Below are 19,867 nucleotides of genomic sequence, written 5' to 3'. Positions count from 1 at the left end.
TTTGTGTTATTTTACTATGTATTTATTGTGTTCTGTATCAACACGTGTTACTAAGCGACTGGAGCGCCCTTATTTTGACACAACTTATGTCACTATAATACAATAAAATGACATAAGTGGAGGAAGCTACTCAATTCCCTGACTTTTGCTCTTTTCCTTTCATCCGCCTCGACATATAAAGCGCGACATAACGTATCCGTGTAACACTGTTTTTTAATTTCAGAGTTGCATCAACATTAATCAAAAACAAATATAATTAAAGAGCAAAATTACAACCTCAAATATCATGGCCAAAGTAAAAAGTTATTAAAGGGGATTTATGAATCCTTTCAGTCTGGTGGAAGAAGGAATAAGAAAAACACTTTTTCTAATGCTGAGACGCCAGCGAGAAAAATGTGAGCGCTCAAGTAAAAAACAAAGATGAAGGAAATGTTGGATTAGTGACTTAACAAGGAATGTGTGAAGCAGGAGAGAGAGAGAGAGAGAGACAGAGACCAAGGATAGAAAAGACGAGCTGAACAGATGAGCAGTGGCTCGAGTTGGCTAACAGATGAGCCAAGCAGAAGTCACAGATCACTAGTGTATATCCATCAGCACTCTCACAGCTAACTAATTCCTCCAATCAGATGGATCCGTGTAAATATGTCAAATGGGGGACGGGAAATTGCCAGTGTGGTTTATTGACTGTGATAAAATCTGAAAAGCACCGCTGAACATAATTACATACTTGTCAGAGCCATAAAAATTAGCTTTATTATCAATGGGATGGTTTTGTACAACTTCATTTAGGGGCGATGCCTTCCAGATGGGGAGCGTGGAGAGCTTTTTTACACTCCTTCCCTCTTCCCTGCATCTGGCTCTGTCATTAACAGCATGATGGCCTCCCTCTCATTCTCTCTCTCATTCTCTCTCTTCTAAATTTCTCCCTCTCTCTTTCTGCCAGTGCATACATGCATACACTGCAACATTTGTGCTGAGACTCACTCAGGGTGACACGCGCGCATTTTTCCAAACGGACACTGATGCACATGCAAATCTGCAAGCGTACAAAAGGACGCCGATATCGCCGCATACACAGAGCACACTACATGCGGTGCGCTAGATGCCCATGTGGTGTAGCGGCACATAGATGGAAACACTGCGGGTGTCACACAGTCTGTACATGGACTGTATGTGCATTCTGTGCATCCCGAGTTCTCTGTCGCTTAAGTATTCATCTAAATGCTGATGTTGTTGAACTCCAGCTCTCAGCCACACACCGATAACACATTTGGGTGACTCTTCCAGCTGGGCCTCAGCGGTACTCTGCTCCTCTTCTGCACAGATAGCAGCTTTCACTGAGTCCGCAGAGACAAAACAGCCTCAAGTTTCCTCTGTTATACCCACTTAAAGTCACTCGACTGTGAGAAGAGTTTTAATGCAGTGCCACTTAGAAGAAAGAAAAACAGCCTTAAAAAGGTACATTTGCCAGTTCATACAGGTTCCTTTTCCAGTCCCAGAGTGGATGGCCTTTAAAGAAACAATGTTTGCATAAAATTAAAAATCTGTTTTGCATCTTTATAAAGCTGCATGAAATCCCCGCTTTAAATTTGCTGTTCTAAATACACAGTGTCTGATGTTCACACAATCTGTCACCAAACCTGAAAATGTGCCACAGAAAGCAAAACGTTTCATATTTGCAACTGTTCTGTATCTAAATGCAGCCCTGTGTTTAGATACAGTTCTTCATTTAGTGTAAATTAAATGAAAATAAAAATGGGAAGTGCAAGTTTCATCAGCAGAACAGAAAAAAAAAGGAGCCATCACAAGTGAACTGTGAAAAGCAGAAACTCTGCAGCAATGGGCAATTAATGGAGACAAAAAGATGCAGATATAATGGATGTTTCTAAGCCCCTAAAACCTGTTTAAGTATTTCTTAATAGTATTAAATATCACTTTTTACTCAATAAGCCACATTAAAATTGATGTTGTTTTAGTTTAAAAGCCTGAAACCCACATCTGGCATCACATTTCCTCAGTAAAAGGAGCCCAGCTCATTATAAATCAGTGTCAAAGGTGACAAAAAGAAAACAAATAAAAATGTATTATGTTAAGTATCCAGTTAGATTTCTTGTTACAAGAGAACCAGATTTAGTCGGAATTTATCCCTGTTTCTCTAAACTCTATGAGTTACTAAGCATCTGGTCAGACCTTTTTTCCTCATCAGAAAAACAACCGGTCATCCTCCCCATCTCTGTTCCCTCCCTTCCCTCTCTCATTACACCCAAAGCTACAAGACCCCACCACAGAAAAATCCATAGCCATCGATCCCTTCTCCCAGCTGCGGTCGCCACAATTATTCTTAAGGAGGAAACGTTGGCGATAAATTACATGTGTGCTTTTCATCTGCTGTTCTGTGGCGGCGGGTCCTCTGAGGACCTAGGTGGGGACGGCGAGGTGGGGTAGGACAAGAGTGACATGCTGCTGTCAACACCAGACGGTCTGACTGGCTGGAGGCCAGTTTATACTTAGTAGATAAACGGCTCCGCGCACTCGCAACATAAGCTTTAATTCATCCTTGATCCACGCTATCCTCTACCTTCTATCTGTACATGAATAACACTTTAAGGTACAGTGTGTAAGATTCAGCGTTATTTATGATCCCTCACCTCACCCATCCATTCCAAGTGTGTATGTAGCCCTCAGTTAGATATTTAGTTTATCCATTGTGGGCTATTGTGAAAACGTCCAAAATGGCAGCCTCTGTAGAGCTGACAAAGCTACAGATATAAAATATAAAAGGCTCATAGTGGGGTTAATGAAGAACTCCTAACTAAACTACATTTTAACACACTGGACCTTTACACTCTCCTAACGTAATTGTATCCCTACAACCACATCGTTATCCTCTACAGCCTCAGCTTTTTCACCTTAAATGCAACCTTCGGCCCTCGACATTAAACTCAACATTAACCCTCAGCTGTTTCCCTGCAGAGGTCAAGGCCAGACCCACAACGCTGCAAAGAAACACACACACACACAAAAAAAGGCTCCACCTAAAAGAAGAGCAAACCAAAAGTCGGGCTCTGAACGTGAAAAATGCCACAAATCCACATTTCTTGCTAAAGTGTCAGAGCTCTTTTCCAAGTTTTCCACTATTTGAATATTGGCTAACGGCTCCTCTACCTTTGTTCCCATGATACACCTCAACCCTGCACCCTTACTGCAATTAAAGATGCCTCATTGCCAGACAATAAAAGAACTTTGAAGTCAAAATATACAACCTCTCTTTGCAAGTGTGTGAATATATACTGTATGTATAAATGTGTGTGTGTGTGTGTGTGTTTTAAATAACCCCGGAGGAGTCTGCATGCAGCTATAATTGCCTCCCTCATTAGTTATGTTTTAGCAGGAGCGGATGGGAGGGCAATTAATTTTACCGCTTAATTTTTGACACAGAATCCGCTGCTGTATTGATGTGCTCGCCATTTTGGGTCTCATTTTTCAGGGAAATTAATTGACAAAGTGCGAAGATTTATCAGCATATCGCCAGATTAAGCGACAAACTGAGGCAATGAGGAAATCAATTGTGGCCCTGTCGCTGTGCTCAATCGTTCCCCCCCCGCCAACACCACCCTTCCTTCCTCCTCTACCACCTCCCCACAACAACCGAGAGCCTGGGAAATGCTGGGTGGGTCAGATGCGGCGCACCTATTTATTTATTTGAGTCGCTCATTCATCAGCCGTTACAAATGACCCTGGCGGCTGACGACCACTGAATCGTCCCCCACCCCGACCACCCATTCCCGCCCTCCTCACTCTCCCCCTCAGACATGACTGGTGTGTGAGGAGGGGGCGATTAACATAAAAAACACACAAATCATAGAGGAACAATGAATCCCGTTAGAGGCAGGAAACAGAGAGCAAAGGTGGTAACTTTTTCCTTTTTTTTTGTTTTGCTTTGCTTTTCTGGGGGAGAAGAGAGATCCATGTGCGTGTCACAGTCAGTGACTCCAACCACAGGATGATGAAACTGGACAGTTCCTGTTGAGACTACTTGGTCTCAGCAATTGGTTTTTGCCAGAACGTGTTTGTGGGAGCAGATGTACACAAGTGATTTTGTCCATTAGAGACGTCAATTCTCATACATGGCTCACACATAATTTACAATGACAACGGGGCATATTCACCACCCACAACTGTATCAAACTCCGAGAACTGCCTTGAAAACAATAACTGGATTGGAGACAAAGGGAAAGGTAATATCCCAGGGAAGAACGGCTGCCTCTGGTACAGGTGCAGCCCGGTGACACTTCACAATACAACACACGTTCTGTGGATCAAGAAAACACTGTTTCATCTTCATGTCCAGGGTGTAAGATTTAGTAGCATCTAGAGGTGAAGTTGCATATTACGACTCCATAGATGAGTAGAATACAAAATGCTCATTCTGAGGTAACAAAAATATAATCAGTTCTTAATTTTCAGGGGATAATAAATGAATGGCAACACTATTTTAACTATTGTATTCAATTTCAGTCGATGGATCCTCCTAAATTCTACACACTATACCCTTTAAAGTTAGTGTGTAGGTGTATTGTTCCCAATGTGTGTATATAATGTATGCATGTTCAGTTTATGTACTCATGCACAGGTTAAGGACTCTTTCCGGACTGATTTTTTTCCATCGTCTCAGACTATGCTGAGTCTGGTGTCTCATCAATGACCAGATAACATTAACTGCAGTTGAATTTATTTGTGTTATTTTTATTATTTTAAGGGATTAGAAGAATATATCATAGCAGAAATCCTTGTCTTTATGTCAAATAAATGGCAGATGTGTGTATGATTGTAATGAACTCCCCTTTCATACTAACTGCTCTGGGTTTTGTTATAGTATTGCATCTTTATCCTGTGAAGGAGAGAACTAACCTTTAAACAGACGACACACCCGCCGCTACTCTTTCTGTGTGTCAGGTTGGTTTCTGGATTATGACTAAAATGATAACGTAGTTAAAGCGAACGCTCACACAACAGTGCAGCTCTGCACGAGGAGAAAAGGCATGTCGGAGGTCTGAACACAGCAAATTGTGTTAGCTGTTTGGGTCCTGCTAATCAAGTAAGGTCCCGTTGCTCATCAAAATGAGGTTGGCTCAGGTTCAATCTTAATTCTCCCATTTCCTACATTCATACTTGGTCACCCTTGATCTTTAAAGCTCTCTTATTAAATCTGTTTCTTTTCTTTTTTTTCCATCTCAATCACTTTTCACTTTCTCCAAGTCTGTCATTTACAGCAGACAAACTCACAAAGAAACACACACACACACACACACACTCTCACACCTCTCCAGGTGACAGTTAGGTGACAGCATGACGCCAGCCGCCTGATGGGGAATGATGAGTGCTGGAAACAAATGAAAATAAAACGTCTAATTATGTCAAAGGTGCCTTGACGTTACATCACTGTTAAAACACATTTAAAATAACATCCAGCAAGTCTTCCACTTGCACACACGCACACACACACAGCAGGCACCCGTGACGGATGGAGGGCTCTCCTGCAAGCGCTCAGTCAGACTGTCAGGCCACTGGCTGCTGCTGCTTCTGTCATTGACTTAAAAGGGCATCAAGGAGCTGTGTGTGGGACATTACTGAGGCCGAGGGGAAACTGCTGGGCTGCAGCATAAAGACACTTTCAAAGAGGCTGACTTGGTCTCCTATCGAGGGGCTATTATTCAAGACGGTATCCACCTACCGCCCACCGAACCATCTGTCTATCCAAAGTTTTCACAAGGTAGAAAAAAAGAGGAGAAAAACATGTACAGAAAAGTACCGGTGTACTCTACAGTACTTGGAGGAATAAAAAGGAAGGATAATAGATAATAAGACAGACAATACATATTTACTACAGTACTGTGCAAATGTCTCGGGGCACCACCAGCTTTTTTGTTTTTATGTCAAATTCTGTGATCACTTGCATTTGGAATGGAATGATAAATTAGCAAACTGTCAATGAGTTTAACTAATACAACATGTGTATGAAGTGCTCAAGCATGTCCTGAATAAACCTGGTGTATTACACCTTTTTATCAACATGAAATCGTGGCACAAACACAGGTTCCATGCTATTGTTCAAGTGGGTAGGTCACACTTAAACCTGTAGAAGCAGTTTCTCCTGAAAAAAAAATGTGTTATATATATATATATCATTGTTAAAACATATCATCTTAAAATTAGCTTCTGCGCTGTTCATTACTTTAAACATAACCTTGCTTTAAAAAAATCATTCAAATGATGCCATTTCAAAACTGGATTAATGGACGGATGACACACACACTGAACAGGTGCAATATGGGAAGAAACACGAAGATTTGATGAGCACAGTAGTGACCAGATGGATGTGGGAAAATGCACTCAGGTGGGTTTGGAGAATACACACAACCTCAATTACCACACCGAGCAAGGCTGCAAATGCGGAGGATGGCGGAAAACAAAAACAAACAAACTTTTTCTTTCTCCCCTTTGTAACTCAGCGTCTGCACTTTTTTTCTTTCTTTTTTACATTTGGTTGATTTAACATAACAGCGATGGTCTTTTTGGGCAGGAAAATGATTTCTTCGTCTAAAAAGAGTGTCTGCAAAACTGCCAAGAACTAGTTCTGGACTTTCTCTGGATGTTGAAAATCAGTACAGATGGACAAGTCATAGCTGCTATCAGCCAAAAACGTGTGTCTATTTATTCCAAACAAAGCTGTGAAGACTCATAATTAATGTGAGATTTTCACAGTTCACTCATCAACTTCATTTTGTTAAAAACTCTATAGCTATAGAGGAATGCAAAAGTACATTTTGTCTTGCCCAAGCGTCGCATTTCTTGATAAAGTACCCTTTGTCCTCCACTCATTAAAAAAACCCCACTGATTGTAAAAGGTGAATGTCACTCTTATGAGGTTTCTGCCAGTGTGTTGATGTCGTCTTAGAGCAGTAATGGCTCATAGTGGAAGTTGCTAGGATCTCAGTGTCTCACCAGTGTGTGTCCTGTAGTGGTCCTTCATGGCCGACAGGTTGAGGAAGGCGTAGTGGCAGGACGGCCAGCCACACTTATACGGTTTCTCCCCATTGTGCAGTTTCATGTGGTTGTTTAGGGCCCATTTTTCACTGAAGGAGCGTTCACACAACCCGCATTCAAACTTCCTGCAGGAGAGGAGGAGAGGCAGAGAGGAACGAGGAGGAGGAGGAGGAGGAGGAGGGAAAAAAAGCAGAGTTATTTACTGATCCCAAAGCTGACATAAACTGGTCGGAAATCTACCCTGTGAGAAAGGAAATGGAGGTTTCTGGGTACTCACACTCACACCCACAGAGCACAGGGCCATATGATTGTGTGCTGTACATCTGCACCCCCAGTCACACACTCACTCATGCATGTACACACGTGCACGTACACACACACACACAGAGCATGCAGCTGGCTGCTGGTGTGTCAAGTCTGTATAAGCAGGCATTGATTTTTCTGTCCTGGCCTGCCACCTCCACCATTTATTCTCTGCTTTGCACCAGGGCCCAGAGGACTAGAGAAATTCTGTTACAGTCCACACACACACACATATATACACACACACACACCCCGGAGGGCCAATGGGGAGAATGGAGTTCACCTGTCCGGTGTCCCTGACCACTTAGCCAGGGCTAAATGAACAGTTCGCAACATTCTACCTCTCACGCGCCTCGTACGGTTCCTGTAACCGAGCTTTATTTCCTTACAAACATTTTCTTTCTCCTTTATTTTCACATCATATCAATATTAGCGCTCACTCGGCTTTAGATAAGTATAGTCAGCATCAGTCCAGTAATGGGCAAAAACAATTCTTTGTCATGTTGTTTTGTTATAAGGTACCAAAAATGTAAACGTGCGTGCGATTCTTTCTTTCCCCTGGACATCTGTCCATTCTTCATGCCAACGCCTACAACACAAAAATTATGTTTTTCTTTTTATTATTATTAAAATCTGTGTGTAGGATGTTTGCGCCTATATTCATCTGCTGTGCTATTAGGCTGCGAGAGACACATCGAAGTGAAAACAATTGAAAAGCCTGTGCTTGAATTAATCTTTACCCCGGCACTATAATTTAGGCACAGAATGACTAATGTGCGAGTCATAAACAAATGAAGTCGGGTTTTGGGGAGCATTCGTCTTGCGGTGAGGGCCATGTTATTTTAGGGAGGGCAGCTGTCTTTAAGTCCTGATTGTGTCGCTTAATCCCCGCGGTATCTGTTTCATAGCGAGCAGCATGACACTCACCTGAACAAATAATGACTCCAAGCAGCATGTAGCATGTGTCTGAATCAATAATTCAAACTCATACATCTTCCTTACTGGAAGGAGGAGGGGGGGGGGGGGGGGCGGGGTGCAAAAGAGAATGAGAGGGGAGGGAGGGAAAGCTAGAAAGGATGGAATTAAAGATGGGGAGGTGGAGAGAGGGAGAGATGGAGGGAAAAACATGTCCTGGCTTGTGTATCAATCTATATGTTGCATAAAGATAAATCTAAATGTGATATGGATGTCATCCCAACTAGTTGAGAGGACATTTGTAAGCTCACTTACGAAGGAAGGATAAGGGGGACGGCGCAGCTTTGAAATGGTGTTTATCACCTGGCTCTGAGCTCAAATGCATATTTAAACGTCTCTGTTTTCCTCTCGTTCTCATCAAGTGACACGGCAGAGAATTTATTTGACCAACAGATGTAAGTCTGCATCTGTATTTCCTTCCCCTTTCTTCCTCCCTGTGGTATTAATAGAACGTGCCACCGTGGGAGAGGTAAATAAGATGAGTGAAGAGATGCTATCTTTTATTGTAAACATTATGCACAACACTCCTGCTTTATGAGCTAAACAGGCCATTGTTTATCACGGGGCGTAATCGCAAAGCCAGGCAGGCAGGCAGGCAGGCCTTGACGTGGGCACGCGGCATGCTGGGATGGAGGAAAAATGAGAGAGAAAAGGAAGGCATGAGGAGAGCAGAGAAGATGGAGGAGTCAGGTCTGGCAGAGTTGACTATCAGTGGGGGTTTTGTAAGGATGAGAGGAGGGTTTGCGTCTGTTTTTATGGGATCAGATGGAGCGCTTTGATCTTGTCCCCGCATGTCAGATCCCGTCACGATCCACCGTCCCGCCCATACATATGCATAGTGCCTCTAAACAGCCAGGCACCATGCAAAACACACCAAAGGTAGGAGGCAGGGGGAAGGAAGAGAGAGAGAGCGAGAGAGAGAGCAGAGTCTGAGGAAGTGTGCTTGTTTATGCATGTTTGTAAAAGAAGGGAGGAGAGAAAAGATGGAGAGACAGAGAAGTCTGCCAATTTAAATTTGAGTTTCCATTAGATGCCGAGACCTGCATGTAAATCAATCAAAATAAATCAAGAAATTAAAGTAAAAAAATGTAAGATTTCACACAACTTTAGGAAGTTCAAAATGTGTGTAGGAATAACGGCTGTATGTAACTGGGCAGACTTACAAAGAGAAATGTATAGATATAAAGATGTGTACCACACTCCTTAAGGAACGTCCTATATATTAATATAAAGTATAAAGCAATAAAGTACCCAGGTGCAAAAGCATAATGACAACTCACGTACGTTTAAATTCAAAATCCGTGTCTGATTATGAAACCCCACGTAATTCATACACAAAGTGATGATCAGCTCAGCAAGAACACGCTCACCACTCGAATTAATGATGAAAACAATCGTTAACTGCAACACTTGCTGTATGTATCACTCATTTCCCTCGTCTATTTCCCCTGGGACACCTGTGTTGGGTAAAAACGGTGCTAATAAAACTTCAGGGAGCTGTGGTCCCACGGTGCACACGCTGAGCTCATGTATTTTCAGGTGTGACACTGAAAATCAGGACTCTGGTTAGAATGTTTGAGCATCGTGGTGTTCATTTACGGCGCACTGGAAAGGCCAGACCGCAGTCAAATATAGGGAGACTGTGGTCACTTTTATACATTTTTCTAAAATACAGGGGAACATTAATCCCGCAATGACTGCTTCTTTGCCATTTTCACATGCCTGTTACACTCTGATCAGCTACAGGCCACACCATGAATAAACATCAGAACCTGAGAGGAAGTTCTACATACAGTCGTCATCTTTTCAGCCCCCCCCCCCCCCCCACCTGCATCTTTCCATCTCCTCTCTCACTTTACTCCTTCCTTTCCCGCCCCCCCTTTCTTCTGATCACAAAGCGAAAGGGACATGATTGACACCGTGTGCAGATTTACTCGAAGAACCAAGTGAGCCGATTGCCTGTATGTTCAGAGTGCTGCACGCTACTGTGTCTATACTGTCACTCATTACCATATCTACACTGTGGTGTGATCCTGCCATCAGTTCAGGCATATAGGGCGACTGTCAGAAAATCACAGGCCACACTGGCCTTAATTGTGATAGAAAAATCCCCAGAGGAAAGAAAGAAAGAAAGACCTGACTCATTACCACACACTCACTATCACCCCCAAGTGGTGAGGTGGTGCTTGCTGATGGGGACCTTTCAGAGTGTGTGTTTAGTGTAAACTGTAATTATGTGTTTTGGTTGAAAATGAGAGACAATGCCTTTGCATAATCACAATAAAATGTAATAAATATACAATTTACTCCGTCTAAAGCTGCAATTTACTGTTCATGTTCACTGATGTTGTCATAAACCTAACTGATACCGCGGCTCACCCCTGACTGCATCTTCAGTTTTATGCAGCAGAGCATCACACAGACTGCTTTTAATTGACTGAATTAATTGTGTTAGCCTATTTGGACAGCTAAGAATTCCATCTCTGCTTCCCCTTGTTGTCTTGGCCAGTCGGTGTGAGAGGAAGTAATCTGCCAATGCTCTCACACTGCAACACAAAGACAGAAAGAGGGAGAGAGGCCGACTCTCGCCTCAAGCCAAACTGACACAAACAGACATCTTCAAAGTGAAGACTGTTGTTTATTTGGTGAAGGGAAAACGAGGGAGAGAAGGGGGGGGGGGGGAGAAAGAGAGAAAATTTATCTGATATGCAACTGTCAGGAGAGCATTTTCACATGCAAAATAGCGAGTGAGTGAGAGAGATTACCTAGAGGGAAGAACATGACAGCATTCACTAGGGTCAGGATGGATCATCATCTTCAGCCCCCTCCTCCTCCCTCATTTCTCCCTCTCTCTTTCTCCCTCCATCGCTTTATCTTTATCTCTCTCATGCTCTTTTTCCCCTCCCTCCTTCCTTCCGTTTTCCCCTACTCTGCCTTTGCCTCTCATCCTGTTTTCAGACTCCATCACTCTGCACTTCGACAACCCGGCAGCTTAAATCCAGACTAAATTAGCTGAATGAAGATTAAATCATTTGGCCCTGAGCTCTCCAAGATATTGGGAGGAAGACTGAGTAAGCCTTAAATGGTGTCTGACTGTGTTCGGACCTATATACAGTGCGTGTCTAAGGGAGAGGCTCTTCCTTCAATGGCAGTCAATTGAAACCTGATTAGAGGGGGGTGTTGGGTAAAAAATGGGGAAAAGATTAAATTTCTGAGACAACTGTTTCCTAAGTAAGGCAGCTGGCTTCTTTAGTTTTCGTTTACGTGCACAATGTCAACCGACGACAGGCTTGTTCCAAGGCTAAGATATCGTACTGGGCAACATCATCGCTCACAGTGCTTAGGAGAAAAGCTTTAGACGGCATTGTAGTCAATGAAGTCTGCGATACTCAAATCACCTTCCCGGGTGGTGCTTGTTAAACATTTAAATGAACAAAGACAACAAGCTCTGGCCTGCTGCAACAGATACAACAACAGCAAACAGTACAAACTCTGCGGCACAAAAAAATGAGCCGAATCTCTCCGGGGTCTAAGTCCAAGAATTATCCCAGCAGAAGGACATTTTTAAAGTGAAATATCTATTGAGTTATATCAGACTGAGACCTGCAGGAGTGTGCAGCCAGCGTGTCACACAAAACAACAACTAAAACCTCCATGAAGAGGCCACATGTGTCTGCAGAGTATTGTAGATGAACCTCCTCAGAGAGGACTGCTCCTGCATATGACTGCAATATAAACAATGGCACACAACAGAGATGCTGCTGCTGATTTATGTTTACCTTCAATCCCGGGAGAAAGGAGGAGGAGGAGGAGGAGGAGGAGGAGGAGGAGGAGGAGGAGGAGGAGGTGAGGGAGAGAGAGAGAGAGAGAGAAAAAAAAAAGATAATGAAATAAATAATAAAAGACCGGGCCCATCAGATAAGCTCCTGTTTATCCCGCTGTAGGGCAAATACAAATTGTCAATTTAATGAACACGGTGGACGTGATGAAAGCGGGGTGAAGGAGCCTCCTGCCTGACAAACAATCAGGAAATGTTATCTTAATATTGTTGTGCTGTTATACAGCCCATAACTTAGGGGGTGGGGAGAGGCCACAAGGAAACGGAGGTGGCGTGGAGGGGAGAGGGGAGCGAAGGGGGAGCAGGGAGTCACAAAGGCCATGTCCCTCTGTGGTGGCCCTGTTATTGCCTGTTTTTATTATGAGCCATAGCTCAATAGTCCCAAACACACTTTGAAATACACAAACCTAAATGTGAATGTGGGAAGTGCGTGTATGCGCGCACACACACACACAGAGACACACAGCCTTGAATTATAAGGAGTCTTTTCTGCAAGAGAATGAAACAACACGATTCTGAACAAAACTCCCCCGAAATGATCTATTTCTCTGTGTGTGTGCGCACTCCAGTGTGATGTCTTGTTCTCAAACTCGGTTAATTTAAAAGCTCAATAGGTTTTACAGATATCAGACAATTAATCAAAATGATTCAACTGAAAAAAAAAAACGAAAATCAAGAGCCCCCAAATCCTTCTAGCACAAATTAGAAGCCGCTATAAAAGTATTGGCAATCTGATTTGTGTGACATGGTTTGGTCAAAGGCCTTTTCTCACCCCCACCCATCCTCTCAACAGCACTTTAAAAAGTGTCCAGATGCTTAACAGCTCAAAGATTTTTTTTTTTGTAAGTCTAGAATTTAAAGCATCACAATTTGAGCAGCCACCAAAATTAACTATTATCTCCATATTTATATATTGCCGGCACTAAATTGCGTCCGTAAGAGTTACTATCAAAATGAATATCTGCAACAATAACTCAGCCTCTGTGCGGAAGACAGGATGCTCTTTATCAGGCTTCTGATAGGCCTTAAATACAGCACAAGGCAGCCATATCAGAGCTTTTTCTCTCTAATATCAGGCCGCATTAGCACCTCGTAAATCAAATTACACTCCTAGAATTTCATTAGGCTCACCTGCCAGCACTGCTGCGCTGCAGAAATATTTATGTTTTCATGCTGCAATTGTGAGCTCTCAGGTACACAAAAGGGAATGAAGGGGGCTGAGAGGGAAAAAAATGGGTGATAAACCTAATTATCTTTTAAGAATACAGAGAAAATGTGTCATAAATTGTGGCAATCCTGAGGAGAGCTGGCGTTTCAGAAGCCTGTGGGGCTGAGAGTTGGGGGACAAGTCTGCGCCACTGTTTACCATCTTTAACCGGGGCTAGACTCCCACAATCCAATTAGCAGCTTCCCCAAATTCACTCGAAACAAATCAAACAGGATGATGTACGACGCCGATCAGCAGGCCCTCAACAACAACCTAATCTGATCAAGTGTGGAAAGAGCAAGATTTCTAATAGTGCAACTTGTTCAAATAGATCAAATGTTCTAATTGGAGCCTGTCGTTGTTATCAAATTACCTCAAACAAATTTTACATGTTCATTTGTCGTTGGTGTTTGTTGCATTTTATTATCGGCATCATAAACTTCTCTGATAATGTTTGCCAAATGTGAGACAAGACTGGTAGAGGTGGCCGTGGAAAGGAAACACCCGTTCAATTTTTTTTCTCCCCCATCTGGGGACGGGGTCTGGACGGTGGGGTGTCTGGATATGGATTTTTGATTAGACACAAAGGAAAATGACTGAACCAGTGACCATAACCACAACCACTTAATAAAAGATACAGTTTGCACATTAAAGAGCACCTAGTTGTAAATCATTCTGCCCGGTAACAACGTGCGACCCCATCCCAATACTAGGTCCCTAACAGGACTCTCCTATTTACTCTCTCAGAGTCCCGATATCATTTTAGAATAATGAGCTATGTCCCTTACCTGATTAACAGGGGCCGGGGTTCATTTGTTTGTTTTTCTAGCCTCTCTTTTCTCCTTCGCTGAATTTGGGAAGCTGGCATCTTGGTTTAGCATGCAAATATTTTGCAAATTTGCTCCGTGGTATGACTGGTGTAAGTTATAACACAGAGCGTGTGGTTGTAACTTTTGTCGTATGTTTTGTGTAATTGCAACAACTAGAGGCTGTTTATCCTGGTCTGAGCGTGTGTGCGTGTGTGTGTGTGTGTCTGTGCTCCAGTGGGCAGAAGTAAAAGACCGGGTCTATTCTCTCTCCTATTACTGGAATTGTAATTCAATGATCACCTTAGATCACACATGTGCCATAAATCAGATAGGCTTGACAGAGGATGAAAAATTGTATTAATAATGTGAAACTTATTATACAGTCCCAAATGCTCCCTTGATAAATGACATTGTTTGGGCCTGACAATGATTGCATTTAAAACATTATTTCTGTTTTCTGCTCGTGTGTGTGTGTGTGTGTGTGTGTTTGCACTGCAGGATATAGCAACGATGGTTCACAGGGTGGGGAAGACAGAGGTGGGGTTCCCAAGCTTCATAAAATATTCAAGATGTTTCCCACCCTTCTCTCTGGAGTCAGTGGGCAGGCGATGGCCGTGGCAGTACGGGTATAAAATCTGTGGTGTGTGTGTGTGTATATATATATATATGGCCAGCACAAGTGAAATGGGCTGGTGGCTCACCGCAGCATAAACACCCCAACTCCCAGACCACAGGAAGGAGCCATGCACATCTTCAAGTCATAAAGCAGCACACACGCACACTATTATTACAGCACACCCTCGTCCGATATTAGCAAATGTGGAAAAACTGCAGAAAGAAGCTGCAGCTTATGCAGCTTATGAACACGTCAGCTATTAGAAAGAAGAAGAATTTAAAAGTGTGGGAAACAAGAAAAAACATTACATTTCATTCTCATACATTTGTGCTTTCTCTTTGTTTATTACATCACGTCCGAACAAGCCGGACCAGGCAGGATTAACACAACCTGGAGTTTGTAAAAGCACATGTTCGGAGACAAACCTCCAAACGTTAAGGTTGCGGGGTTAGAAAAGCGGTAAAGACAAAAGAAGCTGGTGCATGCTTTATTTCTTGCCACAAGGTCAAACACATTAAGTTGTAGCACATTATTTTGCTAATGCTTCTCTGCTCTCATCATCCGTCTATATGGACAAAGTGCCCTTGCTTTAGTCCATCAGCTACGAGGAGGCTTGTATTGTCCATGGCAAAGATTGAGCCAGCAACCTGCACCTGTCTGCCACTACTGTTGAAAACAGTCTGTCAAAAATATCAGCCTTAATTATGCACACACTGATTCAGTGTATTCAAATAACAATCAAAAACAGATCATTTTACTTATCCAGCTAACAAAGAAAAACATCAGTGTGATGCAAACAAGAAAGGATCAATCAAAAATCACAAAAAAATCAAACTTACAGTCAAGTAAAGTGTCTTTAAATGACACATACACTGTCCAAAAACAACAACTGGCAAAATGTAATATGAGCTTTTTAAAGGATTGTTCAGAGGAGAGAAATACCACGGTCCAACTTGACAAACTTGACAGTTTGCATAAGCAAAGACCACAAATGAGTCATTTGATGCAAATGTTGTACGAATATTTCGTGACACAGGAACCACTGATGACATCGAAGACATACGTCGACCTGCTAACTCCTGTCAGCTTAAAAGCCTGCTATCATGCAGCTCCAAGTTTTAAGGAAAGTCTAATTAAGTTCTTGAATGGTTGCAGTCAGATCCCAGAGCAGGGAAACGCCGAGACCCAGACTGCTCTTTCCCTGAAGACCTGACTTTCCCCTTCCTGGCCCTGTCCAGATCCTCGACTGTGCTGTATGTGCGACACCGCCACCCCAACCCCCCACCAACGCCACCCTACTCTCCTTTCTCTTCTCCTCCTCCTCATTCCTGCAAATGACCATGATGGGAGGCCATTCATCTCACTCGTTCGGCCACCACAATGAAATAAATCAAGAATTTTTCCTGCAAATATAACAATATTTGTATTTGGGGTGGGGCAGACGTAATTGATGACTGCAACCATGCTAATTAAAAACGGCAGAGGTTTCATTAATCTTGGTCTTTGGGTGGGAGGGGACAGTGGGGAAGCTGCTACAGCATTGGCTGGACGGGGGGTGGGGGGGTGGGCGCCTCTGTCGTCCTCATCACGCAGGTGATTGGGACCATTGTCGGGTATATTAGCGTGGCGAGGTTAAAGTGAAACGGCCATTAATAATCACAACAAAAGTCCGTAGTGTACAAAGGCGGTCTTCTTCGTGCGTCTGGTCTTCTTCCACGAAAGAGGCGGACGAGACAATACAGAGAACAATCGTGTGTTTACTGCCATGTCCTGGCTGAAGAAGTTAATTGCTTTTCTGATTTTTGCTTTGTAGAGACTCTGATTTTATTTTGAATGCCATGACACACACACACACACACACACACATGCGCACACACAGACACACTCGCGCGAAACAATGACTCGTCCTAAATCTTGTTTGACTCGAGTTTGTGTAGTCAAAATTGTCACAGGCTCCTCTGAAATGACAGAATCGTTTTGATTATGACTTTATGTCCATATTATATCATTTATTTTACTGCATTTGCTTTTAAAACACTCACTTTACAGTGTTTTGCATATTTGTTTTTTATTTTATGTTATAAATTAACTGTATTATGGAGACGTATAATTATTACAGGGTGTTGCCACAAGAATCAATAAAGTTTTAAATAATATTAAATATGTGGCACTTAAACGGAGTTTATGACTGCATCGACTCTGCTCTGACCAGCGCTGTAGAAAGCTGAGAAATCAAAACGATCCAACAAATAAGTCACATCGGAGCATCAGCATAGAGGAGGAGACGTGAACAGACCCTAGAGTTGATAAAACAGAATCATATTGTTACTGTTGTGCCATTACAGCGCAGACAATTTACTAAGTAGCTCCAATGAATGGTGCAGATGGATTTCATCATCACAGTGTAATGGGTTTTACATGTTAATTCACAACTTTAGCTTCTCCACCACGACTCAGCCACAGAATAATGGCTCGGCTGCATCTGGTGGAGGCACGGAGAGAAACAGAGAGACACAAAGAGAGACACAAAGAGAAAGAGTTGGAATTAAACAGAGAGAGGGAGAGAGAGAGAGAGTGAGAGAGGGAGAGTAGAGATGGGTGCGTGGGGTGGAAGCAGTAGCATATGGTGCCACGCTGCCATAAACAAGCTTTATGAAAAGACTGGGGACGTTTATTTAATCATGGAATACCTGAGGAATCGCAACGAGACACACACTTTGTCCCATTATTGTTAGCCCATAAATTTAACAGGTTTAACAGAACGATGAGGAACCTGATACAGCTACTGAAGACAACGCGGGGAAGCAGGTGAATTTATGTATGTGTGTTTGTGAGGTGCGTTGTGTTGTAGCTATGGTAAAGTGAGTGTGCGTGTGGGGTTACAGATGAATAGCCATAACTGCTACACACTGATATCGGTGTATCTGCACACACAGAGAACTATACACTCTGGAAAGTGCATGTATCTGGAAGGGAAACACACAGATACAGAAAGTATCTACAGTATGTCTCCATTCCTCAAACAGTGTCTCAGCATGTGTTACACTTTAAATGTTCACCTGTCATCACCTGACGTTCAATAGAATATCAAATCTCACAACTGGTGTAAAGAATTAAAGCCTTTCTTGGATCCCTGATCTCTCAGGTCAACAAAAAAAAAAGAATATTAGAAAATAACAAGGTGGGTCTAAAGGCCCCCTGAAGAAATGCATTTCTCATCTGAAGTGTAACAGCAGTGGACATTCAAATGAAGCGCTGCACAGTGCTGGGGTCATTTCTAAATCACACACACACTCTGACAAAAGCTCAAATAAAATGGTGCGCTGCACACACACACATGAATAAGTGAAGACACAAGCACACGTTTTCCACATATATGGACTTACACATGGGACTATGTGATGCGCGCGTGCACATACATGCACTTGAAAGACCACAAATTCAGTGAGAGTTGCTGGGGAAGAAATTGTGTTCCGTGTGCAATCGCAGCATGGACCGACGCACACACACACACACACACACACACACACACACACACACACATACAAAACTCTGGGTCAGGGGGACAGCAGTAGCTCAGAGCCAGCTGTGACCTGCCGGTCCAGGTGCTCAGGAAAACCGCTGTTAACGGCCACGATTGATGATCTAATCAAACTGTCACCACAGCGATCCGCAGCAGTAGGAGGGGAGGTTGGGGTGGCATGGGAGTGTGTGAGGGGCTGGAGCAGGTGGGGGGGGGGGGGGGGGGGGGGTCGTATCCAGGAGGCCTTGTGCATGCTTACCATTAGCCCAAATTGAGAGTGACAGTCTCAATAGTGAAAACCACCCCCCACCCCCCAAGTAATGGAGGAAACAACTCCAGCAGTCTTCCGGAGGATGTCACATAATCAAGGGAGCCCCTCCAACACCCAACAACCACCGCCCGAGCTATAACATCTCGTCCTGCCGAGCGTGGGGGTGCTGCATGGAGACTGTGGATGTTAAGGGATGCCGGACCAAAGGCCCACATCAAGCAGCGTATAATGAGTTCTGCATTGTTGGAACGCTAAACACACACATGTCCACACAAAGTGGCCCAGAAATCAGTTAGACCTGACGCTGCACTTCGCAGCCCCCCCCCATTTCATAAAATGTGGTCCCATGGGTTCATTAAGGGACATGTATTATTTTTGATTAATCAGTTTGGTGTCCTTGATTTATTGATGTGCTGTTGAACCATCTGCACTGTTCATAAAGAGATGACAGATGGGCAAATATCAGCTAAAATTACAGCTGCATTCCTTCTCACTTTCTGCCTTGTGTCTGCATTGTCAAAACTGTCCACGGCACGGATCCCATGTGTTTTGTCCTACACGAGAAACAACACACACACACACACACACATACACACACGGGCACATCAAAACACAGAGGATGCAAAAAAAACAAAAACATGTAAGCTACAGGTCACATTTTTTGCTGTGCAATTAATGTAATAAGCCATGGAAGGAAGTGGATCCTATCAGTGAGTGGAGGTTACCAGCTGGTTTCTTTCAAGGAACACGAGGTGGTCGCCAGTAAAATAAGAACTGGTTTATTTTCAGTCATATATTTGGCCAGTAATTACCACTTAAAGTTATGATTGAGTATTAATTATAAAAATCCTTTTTTTTTTTCGTTCACATATTACCTATTGATGAATAAACAATAATCATATTTCAATAAAAAAAAAAATTGTTTCAGAATTAGAATGTGTTATTCTAATTAAAATAAGTGGGTATTTTGCCACTGCATTTATATTAAATAAGGTGAGTACGCGAGTATTATATTATTACAATATTAATCTGTGAAATAAAAAGATATATGTATTTAAGTAAACATACATGCTGTGATGATTTAACATCAGTCCCCAAAAAGGCTACTTTAGAGGAAGGTACTATCATTTACCGAAGACATTTACAGACTGACAGTGATATGTAAAAAAATATGATAATGTAAGTAAAATACAAATGGCAATCTCTTGAAAATGAAGCTCCACAGCGCTGTGCAGCTGCACGGGATGATGTGTTAATATTTCTTCAGTCCAAATACAA

At 42.8% G+C, this 19,867-nt stretch overlaps 1 protein-coding gene across 4 annotated transcripts in view; it reads right to left on the bottom strand.

The window, feature by feature from the left end:
* The window catches only part of znf407 (zinc finger protein 407), a 177,504-nt gene that overhangs the window by 85,185 nt on the left and 72,452 nt on the right, over positions 1 to 19,867 (bottom strand). For all 4 annotated transcript variants that reach the window (XM_058648234.1, XM_058648235.1, XM_058648232.1 and 1 more), the window contains exon 6: positions 7,006 to 7,172. In XM_058648234.1, coding sequence (XP_058504217.1) covers positions 7,006 to 7,172 — 167 coding nt within the window. The remainder of the gene's footprint in view (positions 1 to 7,005; positions 7,173 to 19,867) is intronic.

Source organism: Solea solea, chromosome 13 (assembly GCF_958295425.1).
Source record: "Solea solea chromosome 13, fSolSol10.1, whole genome shotgun sequence".
In the NCBI taxonomy this organism is placed as follows: domain Eukaryota; kingdom Metazoa; phylum Chordata; class Actinopteri; order Pleuronectiformes; family Soleidae; genus Solea; species Solea solea.
This window is presented reverse-complemented; position numbering and strand designations above follow the sequence as displayed.